We start from the raw sequence: 21,788 nt of genomic DNA, 5'->3' as shown, positions 1-21,788 counted from the left end.
AAAACTAAAAAATTTTTTAAAAAAGGAAAACAAAACAAGCTAGTATATGTCTATGAGATAAGCTAGTATATGTCTAAAAGCAAATGAAAAACAAAACAAAATCAAGTAGTCATTACTAAAATAATCTCACAAAAATCTTCTTTCATTTTTTTTTCATTTTTTGACATTAATGCATAATTTAACTATGTTTAAAAAACAAGTTATTTCAGAACCAGCAGGTGGCTTAATAGTTACATCACCGGATTCCCACGTAGTCAACCACAGTTCAAGTCCCAGATTGGGGGAGGGGGAGGGGCAAAAACTCACGCCAGGCGTTTGTGTGTGCATGCCCCAAATCCTGAGAGAATGGAGGGAAAGGGATTGTGCTGTCGCCATTTCCCCCTGGGGGCTGATTTCTTGCTTTCTGTCTCTGTCTCTCTGGCAAGCACCTGTGCCCTAAAGCAAAGAAAGCACTCGGCACCCAAAGCAAAGAAAAAAAAAAAAAAAAAAAAAAAAAAAAAAAACAGTCATTTTCAGGGCCAGGAAGTAGAATGGTAGTTAAGACCAATGGCCTGAAAAACTCTCTAGGAATATATACGTGTGTGCCCAAAATCCTCAGAGGAGAATGGAGAAGGGTTAAGGAATGGCCATCCTCCTCAGGGGAAAAAGTGGGGGGTAATTTCTCACTATATCTGTCTCCATGTCTCTGTCTCTCTGGCAAGCAAACATACCCTATGGCAAAATTCTAAGAAAATAAAAAAAGAAAGAATAAAAGTAACTTTCAAAACTGTAATTTATAAAAAGAAAAAAACCTAACACATATTTTTATTTAATAGATCAAATATTTTAAAGAAATTAAACACAAGCTGCACAGTTTTATATCTCACAAGATAATTAAAGATGATTTGTTTAATATATAACTATGTCTGGGAATTACCTAAAAGATGTTTCTTTTCATTGCTAGAAAGCACATGTACTAGCCAGAGAGAAACAAAGCACACCTTAATGGGATGTGTTCATGCCACATCTCTTTTTCTCCATTTGTCCATCCCGTCAGGATTTGTAGATCACAAACATAGGTACCTAGCATGTTTTTCAAATAGGCAGGACAGGGTTCTAACAGGATTCCAACCATAGTCAGCCACGTTAGATCCATCTCCCTATTCAAAGGGTTCAACTGATGCATTACAGTAGGGCCAGAACTACAATAGGAGTTCTTTAATCCAAGTATTATTTTCAGAAGCATGGCTCTGTTAAATCTTAGACTGTGACTATATAAACATAAGAATTTGAAGATAACAATAATATGAATAATAATTTCAGGCAAATACAAATCTAGTTTTTAAAGAACACATAACATAAAAGGTGAAACATTTTATAAGGTATAAAAAGAGAGTTCAGAGGGAATGTCATTGGAGTAATGGCTATATCACTGGACTCCCATGTAGTTGACCATGGTTCGAGTCCCAGGCCCAGCAGCTTAAACTCACACTGGGTGCATGTGCGTGTGTGCCCAAGATCCTGAGAGGAGAATGGAGGAGAAGGGATTGTGGCATAGCCATCCCACCTAGGGCGTGATTTCTCACTTTCTGTCTCTGTCTTTCTGGTAAACACATATGCCCTACAGCAAAAAAACCTCTCAAAAAAAAAAAAAAAAATTCTGTGCCAGCTAAGTAGCATGGTAGTTAAGGTGGCTGGATCCCACGTGGCCAACTACACAGTTCTTGTTCCAAACCTGGCAGGTCCCAGGCCTGGCAGCTTGAAGGACAGGCTGGGCACATGTGTATGTGTGCCCAAAATTCTAAGAGGAGAATGGAGACAGGATTGTGGTTTGGCCATCCCCACCGGAAGGTTGCTTTCTCACTACCCCTCCCCTTCTGGTGAGAAAGCAAATTAAATTTTTTTTTTTTGAGAGATTTTCGCTATAGGGCACATGCGCTCGCCAGACAGACAGACACAGAGAGATAGAAAGCAGGAAATCACCCCCCCCAGGGCGGGTGGCCACGATGGCCACACCACAATCCCTTCTCCTCCATTCTCCTCTCGGGATCTTGGGCCCACACACACACGTGCGCCCGGCATGAGTTTTAAGCCACCCAGTCTGGGACTGGAGCCGCGGTTGACTACGTGGGAGTCTAGCGACATAGCCATTACGCTAACTGCTGGTCCCAAGCAAATTAAATTTTAAGAAAGGGAGGGTCATAAAGACTTCTTATACAAAAAATATCCCAACACTAATACTAAGACTCGTAAAAATAAAGTAAAAAAACTTTTTTGACATTAGGTAATTCCCAAGAGTTTTACACCACTACACGGCAAAGTAAGTTAGAAGCTGATAATTACTAGCAAGGAAAACACTTATTTAAAAAAGGTGAGCCTTGATGTTCTAAAACATAAAGATAATGCAAGATAAAGTTTTAAAAAACTCAATAGACCAACACCAACTGGATATAATCTAGAAAATAAAGCAGAATCTTGAAAAATTTAATGAGCTTGAAATAATTATTAATCATGTCAATAAAACTTCATTATGTCTTCCAATTTTTCATTTCAATTCCTGAGTCGGCTTTAATTGTACTCCCAAGAAACAAATCAGAGATGTTTATAAAACAATTGTAAATATCTACATTTCCAAAATTTTCTCATACAAATATTTTCTTTTTTTCTTTCTTTTTTTTGAGAGTTTTTTTTTTTTTTTCCCCTGCTACAGGGCGTGTGCGCTCACCAGAGAGACAGAAAGAGAGAAATCACCCCCCAGGGAGATGGCCGCGCCTCAATCCCTTCTCCTCCATTCTCCTCTCGGAATTTTAGGCACACGCATACGTGCCTGGCGTGAGTTTAAGCCACCAAGTCTGAGACTCAAACGGCGGTGGACTACATGGAAGTTCAGCAACATAGCCATTATGCTAACTGCTGGTCCCCCTCATACAAATATTTTCTTACACCTTCAATATAATCTTTAAATTTTATTTGTTTTAAAAAGAACCAAATCCAGGTCAGACAAGTAGCATAATGATTAACGCGCTGGATCCCACATGGCCACGTGTACGTGTACACATATGTCCAAAATCTCCAGAGGAAAGTGGAGAAGAAACTATCATGGCCATCTCCCCCAGGCGGTGATTTCTCACTTTTTTTCTCTCTTTCTCTCTGGCATAGCAAAACTTGATAAAAGGAAAAAAAGATCAAATGCTATCCTTGACAGGCTATGTTTAAATACTTTAATGCAAGCAGCTAAAACATCTAACTTCTCAAACAAAAATTACAAAAGCAACCCAAAGTAACAAAAAAGTAACAAAATGAGAACAGAATTCCATGGGACCAGCAGTTGACCGAATGGCCATGTCGCTGGACTTCCATGTAGTCAACCGCGGTTCGAGTCCTGGACCCGGTGGATTAAACTCACGCCGGGCATGTGTGTGCGCATGCCCAAGATCACAAGAGAATGGAGGAGAAGGAATTGCGGCATGGTCATCCTCCCTTGGGGGTCATCTCTCGTTTTCTGTCTCTGTCTCTCTCTTTCTGGTGAGCACACGTGCCCTATAGCAAAAACCCCTCAAAAAAAAAAGAACAGAATTCCACAAATAACCATAACTGCTCCCCCAGATACTATAAAGTCACTCAACTTATAAATTTGCTATAATAAGGCAAATTACATCCTACCTTTGTTAGAGAAGGGTAGATGTTGCAACTGAGAAAATAAGAAATCCTGGCTGGTTCTCAAGTATCTCATAGTAGGACCAGAGGTATCGGAGCATGCACATAACTGATAGATCACCTACAGAATTAAAATGAAAATTTCAATCCCCAAGTAAGTTTTTGTGCTATACATCTGAAGATAACCATAACTGAACTTTTATCTACTAAGTGAAAAATTTAGAGCCATCAATAATTCAAGGAACATGGATAAACACATGTACAAAACATAAACTTGGAATTACAAGCAGTCTTTAACATCATAGCTCAAGAAAATATACAGAAATCCAATTTGACAGTGCTGATGACATTAATACAAGAGTAATCTTGAAATCACTGTAAATACATTAATACATGCGCATATGAATAATTAACAAGTTTTTGTATTTTAACTATTATTAGTAACAATTTACTTGGAAGTAACTTCTGAGAACAAGTTATTTCATGTCCACCTCAGGAAGATAACAAATTTATCAGAATTGGATCAATTACAGAAAATTGCAAAGATCCACAAATTGAACTACGTGACATAAATTCTTAAAAAAAAAAATTACGGGACCAGCGGTTAGCATAATGGTTATGTCGCTGGACTCCCATGTAGTTGACCGCAGCTCGAGTTCCGGACCCAGTGGCTTAAACTCACGCTGGGCGCATGTGCGTGTGTGCCCAAGATCCCAAGAGAATAGAGGAGAAGGGATTGTGGCGTGGCCATCCCCCCCCGGGGGGGGGGCGGGGAAGATTTCTCGCTTTCTGTCTCTCTCTATCTTTCTGGTGAGTACACGTACCCTATAGCAAAAGCCTCTCCAAGAAAAAGAAAAAGAAAATTAAAAGAAAATAATAGATGTTGGGGGTAGCTTTTATATCAAATATAAGAAAAAAATAACAAACTTTAATATACATACAGATCTCCATTATGCATACAAATATCATAAAACTCTAAATAGACAAAATGGCAAAAAGAACATTTAGTATGAGAAGAATAAAAATAGCCCTCAAAGAAAAACATCCACCTGTTGTCAGTGAAAGTATATAAATTAGTAAATATGCCAGCTATAGAGGCATACAGATAGCGCTACCATCTGGAAGGCTGGAAGCCACATCGGAAGGCCCAGGTTCGGTTCTCTGGCCACCCAGCACACACTAAGTGTCGTGCGTACCCAACAAATTGAAAGGCTGGAGCAGGACAATCTCAACATGGATGACACTCAAAGATACCTGCCTTGGGTCCAGCCAAGTAGCATAGAGGTTCGGTGTCGCACAGAGAAAGCCAATCCCAAGGTTTGAATTCTGGCCCTAGCATCTTGAAAACCATGTCAGAGGGCCAGCCCCATAGCACAGTGGTTAAGCTCTGTGCATACAGAGCTGGGTCCCCCAGGGCTGACCGTAGTGGCTGAAAATCTCTCCCACTTGAAAAACACTCCAGGCCCATATACACGCATGCCTACAATCCTGACAGGATGGAGAATCCGAGGAAAAAGGACTGCAGTGGGACTACACCCCAATGCAAAGTGTTTTCTCTCTCTCTCATTCTTGGTTTTGTGAGAGTATATGCCCTCTGGCAATGAAAAATATTTTTTAATTAAAAAAATTCTAAAACATGCCAAGGGCAGGATGCATACCCAGGATCCCACCTTCCCGATCTCCCTGATATATCCTCATGTATGTGCATCTGCTAGCAAAAAAAAAAAAAAAAACACCAAAAAACAAAAAACCCACAAAGGTTAAGGGCCAGCCCTACGACTTAGAGGTTAATGGAACTAGATCCCTCATGAATGACTGCACAGTTCAAATTCCAGACCTGGGAGCTTGAAAATCATGGTGGGCAGGTGTGCATGAGTGTCTCAGATCCCAACAAGATAGATAAACAGAGGAAAAGGGATTGCAGCACGACCATGACCCACCGGGGGCTGCTGTCTCCCTCTGTCACTCTTTCTCCAGCAAGTGTGTATACCCTCTGGCAATTAATAAAAGGTTTTTCTTTTTTAAAAAATCTATCTCTGTCTCTCTCTCCCCCTCTATCATAACAAAAACAACTAAAAATTAAGGCAATAACAAGCTGGCATATTATATCTTATAAATCAATACAAGTTTTAATTGTAAAAAGGAAGTATCAATATGAAGTGGCAATGAAATTTTTCAATCATGAGTAATTCATTTTATAAACATTCATTAATCATTCGGCATGTATAAGACACTTAAGACTTGTCTGCTATTGGTACCATTATTTGAAAATTAAAATCTAACATCCTGTAACTATTCATATCATTTAGGCTGTCAATCCTTACTATATATAGATTCCATGTTTGTAAATTCACCTGCATGTTAAAATTCACTTGTAACACTAAAATCAATGCTTACAGTACTTCTGCAGTCACTCATGGACAGGCATAGAAAGAGAAAAATGCTGGTCACTCAACACACAAGCCTTAATAAAGCAATTCTGGCTTCTTGTTTCAGCTCTAATAAGGATCCCTTTCATTGTCTTTAGAATGCCAAATTTTCTGCATTTTTGTGCCTTTTATTGGTAATTTTTCTGTGTAAAGCAGCCTCCAAGCATGGCTCTAAAGTACTGTCCAGTGTCCCTAAGTATAAGAACGTTGTGATGTGCCATCAGAAAACACACACGTTAGATAAATTTCATTCACATATAGTGCTATTGGCCATGAGTTCCCTCTTCATGAAGATTTCTTTATTTAATTTTATTTATTATTTTATTATTCAATTTGACCAGACAGAGACAGAAAGAGGCGGGAGGGAGAATGAGAAAGCCTGCCACCAGGTCTGGGACTTGAACCATGATCAGTCATGTGGGAGTCCAGAACCTTAATCATGATGCCACCTACCAGCCCCAGTGAGTTTAATCTTAATGAATTAACAGTGTATATTAAGTAGTATCTTTAAACAGAAAACACAAATAAAACTGGGCTATGGATTAATCACTGACAAAAATGTCTAGACCAGGCGTGTAGGACTCTAACAATACTTCACGATTCACCAAGTCAGCATTCATAATGATTTATAAAACATAACTTCTGTGAATAATGAAATTTAACTTTAAATCTATGTCTGAAAATATATTCTTTTAAAAAAATGTAAAACAGGGACCAACAGTTAGCGTAATAGCTATGTCACTCAATTCCCATGTAGTCAACTGCAGTTCAAGTCCCAGACCCGGTGGCTTAAACTCAACACCACGTGTATGTGCGTGTGTGCCCAAGATCCCAAGAGGAAAATGGAGGAGAAGAGACTGCGGCGTGGCCATTCCCCCTGTGGGGGTGATTTCTCGCTTTCTGTCTCTCTATCTCTCTCTGTCTTTCTGGCAAGCTCACATTCTCTTGTTTCCTGACAAGCCCACATCCCCTAAACAAAAACCCCCCCCCCCCCCAAAAAAAAGGTAAAACAAAAAAAAAAAGTAACTAAAGATGCCCACTAGGGCAAAGTAAAAAACTGGAAACAACCTAAATGTAACTTACACTGTTACACTGTAGCTGTATAGAAAGTTCATGGGGGGGAAGGGGGCATAAAATTTTATTTATACTGAACACAACTACCAACTACGTTAACAATATGTAGGGGCTAGCAGATGGCATGGGGTGAAGGTGCTGGACATGGCTGATTACTATTCAAGTCCTAGACAGAGTGGCTTGAAAATCATTAGGTGCTTGTGAGTGCATGCCCAAATTCCCAAGAGGAGAACAGAGGAAAACAGACAGCAGTGTGGCCACCCCCCAGGGGGTGATTTCTTACTTTCCCTCTCATTGTCTCTCCCTCTCTTTCTGGCCAGTGTACAAACCCCATGACAAAAAACTAAAAAATAAATAAATAAATAAACGACAATATGTATACACGTGTAAAAAGAAAAAAAAAAAGGCTAAAAAAAAAAGTAAACATTTCTACTAGCGATGAAAGGTATATGCTTGTCATTCAAACAGCTCTGATACTGTTTTGATGTTTTATAAGTAAATTAAAACTTAATAAGCTAATACTGAAATTCTCAAAAATGCAGTTACAAACACAAAAACTAGTTATGCTTATGATGTGCAACTGAAAGAGTAAGTTAAGAAACTACAAGCAGATGTTCAAAGATCTGAGAGAGGTAAAAGACACTAAGTGTCCAAGAATCCATTTTTCTAAAATGTTCTGGAGCCTCCTTAGATTCCAAGCAGGAGAAATCTCTATTCTTAAAGAAAAGAGGGTAAAGGAATGAAACTTGGTTTCAACCTCTTTACCAGGAAACCTTTTTTTAAAGAGAATAATTTTATTTAACTTTATTTATTTACTCATTTTAATTTGACCAGAGAGGAACAGAGTGAGAGACCAAGAGAGCGAGAGACTGAGAGAGAGAGAGAAGCCGCCAGGTCTGGGACTTGAACCACAGTCGGCCATATGGGAGTCCAGTGCCCTTAACCACCATGCCACCTGTCGGTCCCCTACCCAGAAGGCTTTAAATTGAAGATCATTCGAGGTATCAAGAAGACCCAAATTATTTCCTGTTGCTACCGTGAGATTTACTTAAACTAACAAACTCTTCCTGGAGGTCTACATTTTCTTTCTTCTGAAGCAGGTGAAGTACAAACCTATAAGTAAAAGGAAGTGTCTTTCATTAAAAATGGAGAAGTACTTCTTGAAAAAAAAATGCAGATTCTGACTCAGCAGGTAAAAACTGAGGCGAGAGTCTGCATTCACAAGCTCCCAAGGTGTTGGTGGTCCCGGACTACATTTTGTGCAGAGAGGTTACAGAGCACGTGTTACAAACTAGACTGCTGATCTAGACACATGTTTTGTTCAGTTGGCAGTGTTCTAGACATCAGAAAAAATTTCACGAAAATTCAGAGTTCCAATTCCACTTTAAAAAATAAATCAAGGGACCAGCAGATGGTATAATGATTACATTGCTGGACTCCCACATAGTCAACCACAGTTCGAGACCTATACCTAGCGGCTTAAAATTCACACCGGGCATATGTGCATGTGAGCCCAAAACTCCAACAAGAGAACAGAGGAGAAAGGATTGTGGTGTGATCACTCCTCCTGCGGGATGATTTCTCACTTTCTGTCTCTCCAGTGAGTGCACAAACCCTATAGCAAAAATCTCTCTCTCAAAAAAAAAATAATAAAATAAGCTCTTTCCACCATCTTTCTGTGCTGCCATAATGGTGCGCACGAATGTCCTGGCTGATGCCCTCAAGAGCACCAACAATGCTGAAAAGAGAGGCAAACGCCAGGTTCTTATTAGGCCGTGCTCCAAAGTCATTGTCCGGTTCCTGACTGTGATGAAGAAGCATGGTTACATTGGGGAATTTGAAATCATTGATGACCACAGAGCTGGAAAAATTGTTGTGAACCTCACTGGCAGGTTAAACAAGTGTGGAATGATCAGCCCCAGATTTGATGTGCAACTGAAATATCTAGAGAAATGGCAGAATAATCTGCTCCCGTCACGTCAGTTTGGACTCATTGTACTGACAACCTCAGCTGGCATCATGGACCATGAAGGAGCAAGACGGAAACACACAAGAGGGAAAATCCTGGGATTCTTTTTCTAGGGATGTAATACACAAATACAAATAAAATGCCGCATTGGGAAAAAAAAAATAAATCAAAATAAGATTTCAGACAATTTAGCATAGGGCCTGCATCCTGACAGGGTAAAACTAGTAGCAGCCGAGCAGCAAGGCATGCGCTCTCCAGTCTGCCAGATTCTCCTCTGCCTCCCTTTGGGACCTCAGCCTGGCTTCATTCACGCACTTCATCTGCGGTTAGCCTAGAAGACTGAGCTTCTCAATTGTTTCTACCTAAATATATCAAACTTTCTGAGACAATGCACATAAAGTCTACTCCCCCATTTCAGAAGAATTAATTTTGATTTACAGAAAGACTATGGTGAGACAGCCCAAGGACACAGAGTGAAAAAAAAAAAAAAAACAGAAAGAGGGCCAGCAGGTGGTATGGTGGTTAGGATGCTGGACTCCCACATGGCTGACTGCGGTTTGAGTCCCGGACCTGGTGGCTTGCTTTCTCACATCCCCTCTCTCTTTCTCTGCCTCTCTCTGGTCAAATTAAATAATAAATAAAATTTTAAAAATAATTCTTTTTAAAAATAATTTACAGAAAGAATAATGGGGACATACCAAAAAAAATTTCCATGCCCTAAGAGATGAATGATGCATTTCTTAAGATAAAAATACAAATCAGTGTGACACTGAAATTGAGAAATTAGTCACATATTATACAGCCAAATTCTTAAAATACAAAATGAATAAAATAAGAAATAAACACAAGTGGAAAAGTAAAAGTTCTAAGTATAAACCTTACATTAATGTGACTTCTAACCACCTGACATGGCTATAAGACTTAATAATCCACATACTTCTTAAAAAGTGTTTCACTTACATTCTTATTCAAGTCTCTCAAAAGTCCATTTCACAGATTCTAAAATTCAGAGAAATTTCATGACATGCCAAAGGTGACTTAGACTGTTATGGGGCAGAGAGGGGAACCAGAAGTCTTCTAACCCCAATCCACTACTAAACACATTGGGGAGTTTCTACACTGCTTGGGCAAAATCCATCGAAAAAATTCTAATTTTTCTCACTTTTCAAGGGATTAACAAACAGAATTTTTTATCTGTGAAATCTTAAGAGTTTGTGCCTCATGAATTTTATCCATATATGAAAGACTGGCCCAAGGACTTGATGAACTCATTTAATTAACTCTACCATCATACTCTCCCACCTGTGGGATACTGAAATATCTGGCCAAGTTTTTTCTGCTCAGAGCTCACCACACATCGTTTGTATACCTGGTAACACAGCTCAGCCAGCTGAGGAGATTCTCGCACCGCCACCGGGCCTGTCCTTGCCTCTGTTCCTTTCTCCAAGATGTTCAGGATGGCATGCAGGCATGTGCGAGGGCAACCTAACACACCTAAATAAAACCAAAAGGAAATTCAACTTTTCTTCAAAATCTCTGTAAGATTTAGCTGCCTTTTTCAAATTTAAATTCCATAATACATGCTCTATTGTGAACACTTTGGAGTAATGACACAGAAAATTAACAAACACTAATTCACCAAGGCTCAGTTTAACTAGTTTTGATCAAAGTCCTAAAACTATTACCTCTCATACCCTTTCATTTTATTTAATTTTTCAATGAATTATCCCACCAGCCCACAACTCAATAAACAGTCACTTAGTTGTAGAAATAAGAAATAATGCCCATGTGCCTTATGGCTATACCTGGATCTTGTAGGTTAGTGGTACTGACAGGTTTCTTCAATTCAAAGCCCAATAGGTAGAGAGCAAGATTGGGTGGATTGCATTCCAGAGAGGTGATGAGAAGGTTCAAGATGTGGATTCTTGTTTCGTGACGGATTACAGCTAATTTCTTTTCAAGTTCCGATCCTTGCAGAAATGAAGAAACCACAAGAGTACAAATTAAAATATAAAAGGTATTCTGAACCTCCACGTTTTCTTAAGCTTGTTTACCTGAGCAGTCATTTCAGTGGCTTCAGATGTAGTTAAGGAAGAATTCTAGAAACCTTACACATTTACTCTAGCATGTGGTTCTACATCTAGGATGTGGTTCTCTTACCCCCTGAGCCATTCTCAACTTCTCTTACATTACCACTACAGGGTTAACAGTTTTGAATTTTTTCTTTAAAGTAAACATATATAATAACAAATATGGGGACCAGCAGGTGATGTGGTGGTTAAGGTGCTGGATTCCCAAATGGCCAACTGTGGTTCAAGTCCTAGACTGGGTGGCTTGAATATCACAAGGGACACATGTGTGCACATGCCCCAAATCCTGAGAGAATGGAAGAGACGGGATTAGCTGTCCCCACGGAAGGGGTGTGATTTCTCACTGTTCCTCGCTTTGTCTCTCTCTCTCTCTATTCAGTGAGTGCACACCCCCTATGGCAAAAAACAAACAACAAATATGCATGTTAATGTAAGGCATACCCTCTTCTAGACGTACAAATTCTTCTGTATCTTCACTATCCAAACACTCCACAAATCCGGCCATCAGCTTCTGACTTACACTCTGAAGTCACATAAAGATACAAAAATGACAAATTATAAAAAGTTCCTAAATATTAGAGAAACTATGATAAACATGACAGATATTTATAAAAATCTGTAAATAAAAAAAGGCAAACCTGCCCCAAATAAAGTACTTAGGACTTAGTTTTTAGTTCATATAATAGAAAACTCAGTTCCTTAAATTAACATGGGTTAGCTATACAGAAGTAACTGAAGAAACAGAAACTAAAAATTCATTGGTTTGGGGCCAGCCTGGTAGTTGAGGAGGCTAGATCTCACATGGCCAACCTTGCAGTTCAAGTCCCGGACCCAGTGGCATGGAAAACACTTAAGGCACAGATGTGTGCACGTTCAAAATCCCAGCAGGAAGCAGAAACGGAGAAGGGATTGCAACGTGACCATGCTGCATGGAGAGAAGGGGCTTTTTCACTTCTCTCTCGCTTTCACTTACACTCTCTGCTTTTCACCAGCAAGAACACACATCTGGTGGCAAAATTTTTTTATTAATTTACTAGATTCAAGGGTCAGAAGATGGCGTAATGGTTATGTCGCTGGACTCCCACATAGTAGACTGTGATTTGAGTCCTGGACTTGACAGCTTAAAATTCACACCGGGTGTGTGTGTGTGTGTGTGTGTGTGTGTGTGTGTGTGTCTGTGTGTGTGCCCGCCCAAGATTCTATATATATATAAATTCAAATTCAAAATTTCTTAACTTTCCTTCTCAAATGATCAAACTATTTTTATTACAAGTCATAATTTATATATGACAGTTGTACTTATCTATGGGGTATAGTTTTCAAAATAGGTAGGAATGATCCATTAATCCCAATACTGGGTATTACTCAAGGAAAGAAAGCCAGTAGAGTGAAGAGGTATCTGACCCCCCGTCTTTACTGTGGCACTATACCTACACACAGTAGTTACGGTATGAAATCAAACTAAGTGCCCAACAACTGATCAATGGAGAAAGAAAATGTGGCATATACACATGGTAACATTATTCAGCCACTAAATGAGATGAGATCCAGGTATCTGAGGCAATGAAGGAATCTAGAGTAAATAATGCTAAGTAAAATAAATTAGGCCCTGAAATATTATGTCTCTCTCATTACCAGAAACTAAAAGATTCAACTGCATAAAAGTGGAAAATCTAATAGTTTATAATAGAAATGGGAAAGAGGAGGTGGTGGAAGAATGAGGACAACTTGATCAAGCAATTTTTTTTGGAGAGGTTTTTGCTATAGGGCACGTGCACTACAGCAAAAACAGAGACAGAAAGCAAGAAATCACCACCCAAGGAGGATGGCCACGTCACAGTCCCTTCTCCTCCATCCTCCTCTTGGAATCTTGGGCACATATGCACACATACCCAGCATGAATTTAAGCCACCAGGTCCGGGACTCGAACCGCGGTCGACTACATAGGAGTCCAGCAACATAGCCATTACACCAACTGCTGGTCCCGATCAAGCTATTTTTTTTTTAATTTAAAGTAATTTTTTTTTTTTAATTGCTGAAAGGTGTATGTGCTCACCAAAGAGACCACAGAAAGAGAGAGAGAGGGAGAAAGTACTCCCATGCTGATGGGCATGCTGCAATCCCTTTCCTCCATTTCTCTGTTCTTCTGGGATCTGGGACATACACACCCACACCCTGACAAATTTATCAAGCTGCAAGGTCAGGGATTCAAATCATAGTCAGACATCTAGGATGTGGTTCTCTTACCCACTGAGCTATGGGGCTGGCCCAAATGTTTTATATTTTTAATTGACACATAATAGCTACATGAATTTAAGGGATACAGTATGATCATTTAGTACATGAACATAATGTGATGATCAAGGTAATCTGTATATCCATCATCTCGAATATTTATCATTACTCTGTGCTGAGCTCTCATACAAGATCGCCTGTCCTAACGACCTTGAAATACACAGTAAGTTATGGTTATAGAACTATACTATATATATTTATAACCCTAGAGCCTGTTCCTTTTATGCAGCTATAACTTTGTACCTCTCTCTCTCTCTTCCCGTCCCCCGTCACATTCCCTGCCTCCTGTAATCACTATCTCCTCTCTACTTGTGAGGTAAGCATTTTTTTCAAACTATTTAAACAAATAACAACACTAAACTGGCCCACCTGCTGTGGCACACAGGTCCCACAGCGTGGGAGGCTGGAAGCCACATGAAAGCCAAGGGTTTGGTTCCCATACATGCTGACCTGAACCAGCTGGGTACAGCAGCACTCACCTATAATCTTAGCTAATTGGGATGCTGAGCAGGAGACACATTCTCTTTAGGCACATGACACAGTGAGCCCTGTCAAGGTCCCACCTTAAAACTTAAAACTCATGCCGGGCGCGTGTGCATGCATACCCAAGATCCCGAGAGGAGAATGGAGGAGAAGGGATTGCGGCGTGACCATCCCCCCTGGGGGCTGATTTCTCACTTTCGTCTCTATGTCTCTCTCTGTCTGTCTGGCAAGCACACACGCCCTATAGTGAAAAACCTCTCCAAAAAAAAAAAAAGAAAAAAAGAAACCTAGCAGGGTACTGAAATCAGTAACAATATATTAAAATGGATGGCAGCAAACCTAAAACCAGTGTCCATGATGACCACACGGTTTGAAAACCCTCATCCAACACACAAACATACTTGTTGTAAATTGTGGTTCTCAACCTGGGTGGTAGGCTGACTCCAGAGGGCACAGAAATATGTGAACTCATTTTGAATCATCACAACTAGAGGTTACTACTGACAGTGGCAGGTAACCAGGAATGTTAAAGGTCCTTCAATGTGAAGGACAATTATACCCAAAATGAAGATCTGTCCCACTCAACCTGCCAGAAGAGCCCCCATTTAAGAACACTGTAGAGTACACGACGAAATCCTTCAGCTAGCCAAAGCAATTGAAGTTATGAGTTTCCATATAAAGATGCAATGTTTACGAAGGGAAAAAAACGGCAGATTCCCCAACGGTAGCTATTCAGTGAACAGAAACAGAGCTACTATAAATGGAGTAACATTAAATGAAGCGACACAGATGTGGGTCACCACGAGACAAGCAGATAATGCACAACAGTGAGACACATCCAGAACTGCAGAGGCTCACACGGAGTAGAGGCAAATGACCATGGTTAAGAGCAGAAAATGAACAGTTTGCAGCTACAGATCCAACCACTTTAAACGTGCTCAGAGCAGGAGCAGTCTCCTAAGGCTATTCAGACACACAGCTGAACACACACACACACACACACACACACACACACACACACTGTATGTATATCACTCTGAACTGCATTACCTTCAAAGACAAATCACAGCCAAGTTCATGGGTAAATTTTCATCCACCCAATATAACTATACCTTCTCTGGAGAATTCTTCTACAAACAAGAAAATAACTTTTCCTGAGACATTGTGACTTCCATATATACTCAAAATGCACAAAAAATAACAGTAACATCCAAATCAGTCACCTGGTCATGCGTGAAATCTCCAACCAATTTTTTCTGAATATTGGAGTTACAAGAGATACAGCAGAGGATCTTGGCACTTTCAAAAGCCAGTTCTGGATTGGTATTGCCATGGTACAGGTACCTTTAAAATAAGAACACATTTTTTAAAAATGTGATGAGACTTTCGGCTTCTCACTATTGGCAATAAAAAAAAAATTAATAAAAGATAACTCTACCAATATAGAACTTTTAGGTAAATTAGATAGGAAGAGCTAAAACCAAGTTCCCTTCAAAATTTGTATGTTGAAGTTCTTACCCACAGTAACTTTATTTGGAAGTAAGGCCTTTGCATTTGTGATCAGTCAAGGTAAGAAGAGGTCGTTAAAGGACCTAATACAACATAACCAGTGTCCTTAAAAGGGAGAGGGGAATTGAACAGGCACACACACACTGGGACTGCCAGGTAAAACTGAAGGCAGAGACTGGGGTGACACTTCTACAAGCCATGAACACCAAACCACCAGAAACCTAATGTATGGTGAAAAGTTTGCTTCCTATCTAGTCCTATCCTCTAAGAATGATGCTTCCCTACAGGGAACAAACAATATGATGTCATTTTAGACTTAGATATTTGACAGACAGAAGGAAAGAAATTGTTAACGTTCAAAGTAATTAGAATCAGAGGAACTGGGACCAGCAGTTAGAGTAATGACTGTGTTGCTGGACTCCCACGTAGTTGACCGCGGTTCATGACCCGGACCCAGTGGCTTAAGCTCACACCGGGCGCGTGTGTGTGCGTGCCCAAGATCCCAAGAGGAGAACGGAGAAGGGATTGTGGCGTGACTATCCCCCCTGGGGGATGCTTTCTCGCTTTCTGTCTCTCTGTCTCTGTCTGTCTGTCTGGCGAGTGCACTTGCCCTATAAGCAAAAACCTCTCCAAAAAAAGAAAGAAAAAAAAAATCAGAGGAACTACAGAAAGCAATATTAAAATGAGAAAAATATGTGAAGAGGTGATTGTATCAGGGATCTGATTAAATTTGGGAATTAAAGCTTGAATGTCAACCTGATACACTTCGCCATGTCTCTAGGTAGAGAAATGCAACCTACCTGGCAAGGTTGACCACATTATCTGCCTTCTTGGTTCTAGGATTAATGCCCTGTAAGAGTTGTTCCAAAGGAGAGACTATTAGAGACAGTTGACTCTCTCTTAGAAGATCCATAAAGAGGTTTTCCTTTTGCAGTGTAAGATTGAGAAGCGCAAGGCAATGCTGCACAGCTTTCTCCAGGTGTTTCTTCCCTATAAACCAAAAGTGAGGTTAGAAAGATCTCAATGAGCCTTAGAAATTCATAGTCCATTATTGAGTAAAAAAAATCAAAGACGAGCTGTAGATTCAAGTGGATCTTATTTATTTATTTTTTATTCATTTTTTATTTATATTTGACCAGAGAGGGAGAGAGTGAGAGAGACAGAGAGAGAGAGGGAAAGTGAGAAAGCACCCCCCAGGGTCCAGGACTCAAACTGCGGTCAGCCATATGGGAGTCCAGTGCCCTTAACCACCACAACTCCTGCTAGCACCAAGGACCTCATTTATTTAAACTTTCATGGCAACTTCACAGAACAGTTCACTATGCAAGTCCTGGTTATTTTTGTGACCCAGGTACTTTTATGAAATGGGTTCTTGAGTTCATTTCTCTCTTATCTTTTCCTGTCCAGGACTCAAACTGCGGTCAGCCATATGGGAGTCCAGTGCCCTTAACCACCACAACTCCTGCTAGCACCAAGGACCTCATTTATTTAAACTTTCATGGCAACTTCACAGAACAGTTCACTATGCAAGTCCTGGTTATTTTTGTGACCCAGGTACTTTTATGAAATGGGTTCTTGAGTTCATTTCTCTCTTATCTTTTCCTTGTTTAGAGCAATTCTCAAACTGAGGCGATCTGGCCACACAAAACATGGACAAGAGTCTGGAGACACTGCTTGTGTAATGCTACTAGCATCTAGCAGACAGGACGCACAAGGCATCATACACAACAAAGAATTATTCAGCCCCAACTGTTGATAGTGCCATGGCTGAGAAATGGACTTAGAATAAGACACAATAATTGTGAAAAAGAAAGAAGCAGGAAAATATAAAGGATCACCTTTAATCCCACCAATTCAGATTTAAATGTCCGGCCTAATTATTTCCATAGTCCTTGCTGGCCAGCTGATAGGAGCCTTTAGAAGTCATCCGTACTCATGAAATGTACGGAACATCTGTTTTTCTTTCTCTCTTTTTCCCACTGTGCCCTCCCTGCCCCATACCAGGTTATGGTGGGTAGGGTTGTTTTCCAATTGTTTGCCAAGTCCACACAGAAATTTTAATAGCAGCCAGAGGACTTCTTATTGGTGGCCGTGAGGGTTTACTGCCAGGACCATAAATGTAGCTTTGGGCAAAAGTGGGAATGTGAGACGGGTTGAGCATCCCTTATTCAATACAACATGAGACCAAAAGCATTTCAGATTTCAAATGTTTTTAGATTTTAGAATATTAGCATACACATCATGAGTTATCTTGGGAATAAGACCAAAGTATAAACACACATAATTTATGTTTCCTATACACATTTTATACATAGCCTGAAGGTAATTTTATACATATTTTTGTCATGGTCTTTGACTATGACCTGACCCAAACTCGGGTGTGGAATTTTCACATGTCACCATGGAGACCTGTCCATGCTCAAAAAGTTTCAGATTTCATATTTTTGGAACAGGAATGCTCAATCTGTAATGAGATCTACCACACAGGGTTTTTGTAGATTAAATGTACTAATACATGAAAGGTGCTTTTAAAAGAGCCAAGTGCATAGCAAGCACTCAGTAAATAATAATTAGTGGTCATAATACTATAAAATAAAATTTATTGAACACCATTTGCCAAGTACCACCTTAAGTGCATTTACAAATATTATGGGGGGAATAAAACAGGTGAACTCTTTAAGATTTAAAGACAGGCCTGGTAAAAATAGTAACATGATAGATAAATTTCAGTCATAAAAGACCCAGCAATGGGGAACACAGTGAGAGACTCTACATTTTTATCTAGTCTGTTACAAAACACTCTCCTTAAGTGACTCACTGAAAACAAACTACTGTGGACATAGAGAACTGTATAGTACAGAAGAATTTCAGAGAGCATCTCAGTTTACAAAATAGAAAAATACCAAAACAGCTTTCAAGACATCAGGATGTTCAAGCACATACCAGGAAAGGGGGCATAAGTGTCAAGCTGCTTAACTCCTTCTTCCAGTAAACTCAGCGCGAGCTCCAACATGGGTGACTCATTCAGAAGATGATACATCAGACTAAATCCAGGTGGCTTATAGGCTATGATTTCCTCTCCTAAATAGAACACAACAGTGCGAGGGATGATGAATCTGGACTTTTGTCACACTCGCGATTCATATGAAATATATGAATTTTGTAAATCAAATGGTATTGAAATAGATGAAAGCAAATTTCAATTTAGAGACAGTGACACAAACTATACACAGTAGCAAATTCCTGAAAGAACTTAACTGCACATAGAGTTAAGTCAATTACTACGTTAACTCATGAAAAATCTATAGTGCAGTGTTCCCGATGTGCCATTCAGTAAAATCTTATTTTCTCTTGAACAGAACAACTAATTATTAAAACAATAAAGCAAAAATTAAAAATTCTTATTTAAAAATATAATGTTTAATTTACAATATATACAGAATTTATTAATTATAAATAGTTGACACCTTTGAAAGTGACAGAATTAAATTACCTTGTAGTTCCACAAACTGGTCTACAAAATCTTCAAGTTGAGGCTCATAATCTCTGAGCAATTTATAAAACACCTCCAAAACAACCTCAGCAACTTCCCACTATGGAATGACAGAAATATTTCAATAACAATAAAATCGTCCCAAGGTGGTAGCCTTACCAAGTTTTTCATTCCGCCCACTTTTTGCTCTAGTATAAGAGTGAACTCCTTTGTCTATTAGCTTATGTGAAGAAATGTAGACACTGCCATTTATTTTGCTTTAATTTGCTAAAGGACAACAGGCTGACTCATATTCAAGGTATAAGACTTTTAAAAGCATTACCCTTAAGGAAACATTTTTACAGCAGATGTCTAGGCTTCAATAACAAATCTAATGCATTTGATATTTAGTAATAACCAGCTAATAATTAAACAACATCAGGTCTGGAGACTTCTCCAAGTCTCAAATATTTCATATTTTCTCTAAGAATCTTAGCTAGAATCAGACCTGGGAAATCACCTCATCTAATCATCCTTGTTTCATAGGGTAGTAAACCAATCTCAGAGCAATGTACGAATTCCCAAAACCATAAAGCTTGGCAGCAAGCATGTTGGACGTCAAGGCCAGGCTTGAATTCTTTTTTTTTTTTTTTGGAGAGGTTTTTGCTATAGGGCGCGTGCGCTCGCCAGACAGACAGAGAGAGAGACATAGAGACAGAAAGCGAGAAATCACCCCCCAGGGGGGATGGTCACGCCGCAATCCCTTCTCCTCCATTCTCCTCTCGGGATCTTGGGCACGCACGCACACGCGCCCGGCGTGAGATTTAAGCCACCGGGTCCGAGACGCGAACCGCGGTCGACTACGTGGGAGTCCAGCGACATAGCCATTACGCTAACTGCTGGTTCCCAAGGCCAGGCTCGAATTCTTAGACCAGGATTCCATGCCCTTCTTAGTCAAAGAAGGTAAGAAACCATAATCACGAGTAGGTCTACCCCAAATAACCCCATTATCACCTACTTGATAAAATGATATTTAAAAGTTATGTACCAGTGAGGAAAAATAATTATGCCAAAGGAAAAATATACACAACTCTATAAACAGTGAAAGTAAGTTTTTAAAAAATCCATTGCAGGGACCAGCAGTTGGCGTAATGGCTATGTCACTGGACTTCCATGTAGTCAACCACTGTTCGAGTCCCAGACTGGATGGTTTAAACTCACGCCGGGTACGTGTGCATGTGTGCCGGAGATCCCAAGAGGAGAATGGAGGAGAAGGGACTGCGGTGTGGCTATCCCCCAGGTGGTGATTTCTCACTTTCTATCTCTCTGTCTCTCTCTTTCTGGCAAGCGTACGTACTTGCACTAGAGCAAAACAAACAAACAAACAAACAAAAACCCTCTCAAAAAAAATTATTTAAAAATGATTATTTCCACTGCACATAATTTTACCAAGATTGAGTTTTGGAATGAGACCACAAAAAGAGTTGTTACTATTATTTTTAAATTATTCACTCTTTTGTATTTTCTAAAACTTTCTTTTCTTCTTTGTTTTTAAAGAGAGATTTAGGCCATGTGGGTTCACCAGAGAGACAGACTAAAAGTGAGAAATCACCCCCCAGGAGGGATGGCCACATCACAGTCCCTTCTCCTCCATTCTCCTCTCAGGGTTTTAGGTATGCACACACACACACACACACACACACACACACACGCAGCACTGAGTTTTAAACCACCGTGTCTGGGACTTGAATCATGGTCAACTATGTGGGAGTCCAACGATGTAACCATTACGCCATCTTCTAGTCCCAATTTTCTAAAATTTTCAAAAACTTTATATACATAAAGAAGACATATCACCACATAGTAATGGCTTTTCATCCTATCAGGAAATACATGTTAACAAGTTCTAGAGCTTTAATAAAATGGACTCCCCTCTCAATGTTTGTTTTTATGACATGGGAAACAAAAATCATAAAACACTTGACAAAAAGTGAACGTCAGTTATAACAAGCTAAGTCAAAGACTAGACAATGAATAAGCTATGCTAGATACAAGTAATAAATATTATGCAGTTAAGTAAAAAGAATATTTTCTTTCTTCTTTCTTCCCTTTATTCCCAACTCGTCAGGATTGTGGACACGTAAAGTGGGCCTGGCTTGTTTCTTAGGCTCCAAGTCCAGGACTTGAACCCATAGTCGGCCACTAAGGATATGGCCACACTAACCACCAGGCCATAGGCTGGCCTGATACTATTTTCAAAGAATCTTCAATGAAACAAAAAATCCTCATGATGCTAAGTGCTAAAAACAGAACACAAAATAATATAACTAATTATCTCAAATGTTACGTAAATGCACAGGGACAGAAAAAAGACGTAGTTATTCCTTCTTTGGCAACAGATAAAGGGTAATATAATTTCTTAGATTTTTTTTCCATTGTGCCAAATTAGCATGACTTTTTTTTTTTTTTAAGATTTTTGCCAAAGGGCACATGAGCTCACTGGAGAGAGATAGAAAGACAGTGAGAAGGAAAGTGAGAAATCAGACCCTGGAAGGATGGCCATGTCACAATCCCTTCACCTCCATTCCCGTCTCAGGATTATGGGCAAACACACACATGTACCCAGAGTGATTTTTCAAGCCCAGGGCTCAAACCACAGTCAGCCATGGGAACCAGCAGTTAGCGTAATGGCTATGTTGCTGGACTCCCACGTAGTCGGTTGCAGTTCGTGTCCTGGACCCGGTGGCTTAAAGCTCACGCTGGGCACGTGTGCGTGCGTGCCCAAGATCCTGAGAGGAGAATGGAGGAGAAGGGATTGCGGCGTGGCCATC

At 39.8% G+C, this 21,788-nt stretch overlaps 1 protein-coding gene and 1 pseudogene across 2 annotated transcripts in view; one reads left to right on the top strand and one right to left on the bottom strand.

The window, feature by feature from the left end:
• Window positions 1-21,788, bottom strand: part of NUP205 (nucleoporin 205) — a 168,003-nt gene that overhangs the window by 35,444 nt on the left and 110,771 nt on the right. For both annotated transcript variants that reach the window (XM_006145012.3, XM_027770489.1), the window contains 8 exons: window positions 18,979-19,078; window positions 18,429-18,566; window positions 16,286-16,475; window positions 15,200-15,320; window positions 11,640-11,721; window positions 10,914-11,078; window positions 10,478-10,602; window positions 3,643-3,757 (listed from right to left, as the gene is read on the bottom strand). In XM_006145012.3, the coding sequence (XP_006145074.1) occupies window positions 3,643-3,757; window positions 10,478-10,602; window positions 10,914-11,078; window positions 11,640-11,721; window positions 15,200-15,320; window positions 16,286-16,475; window positions 18,429-18,566; window positions 18,979-19,078 (1,036 nt within the window). The remainder of the gene's footprint in view (window positions 1-3,642; window positions 3,758-10,477; window positions 10,603-10,913; window positions 11,079-11,639; window positions 11,722-15,199; window positions 15,321-16,285; window positions 16,476-18,428; window positions 18,567-18,978; window positions 19,079-21,788) is intronic.
• LOC106734544 (40S ribosomal protein S15a pseudogene) lies at window positions 8,817-9,255 on the top strand (annotated as a pseudogene).

This window comes from Tupaia chinensis, unplaced genomic scaffold (genome assembly GCF_000334495.1).
Source record: "Tupaia chinensis unplaced genomic scaffold, TupChi_1.0 Scaffold000140_1, whole genome shotgun sequence".
Lineage (NCBI taxonomy): Eukaryota > Metazoa > Chordata > Mammalia > Scandentia > Tupaiidae > Tupaia > Tupaia belangeri.
Note: the sequence above shows the minus strand (reverse complement) of the source record. Positions and strands in the feature narration are given on the sequence as shown.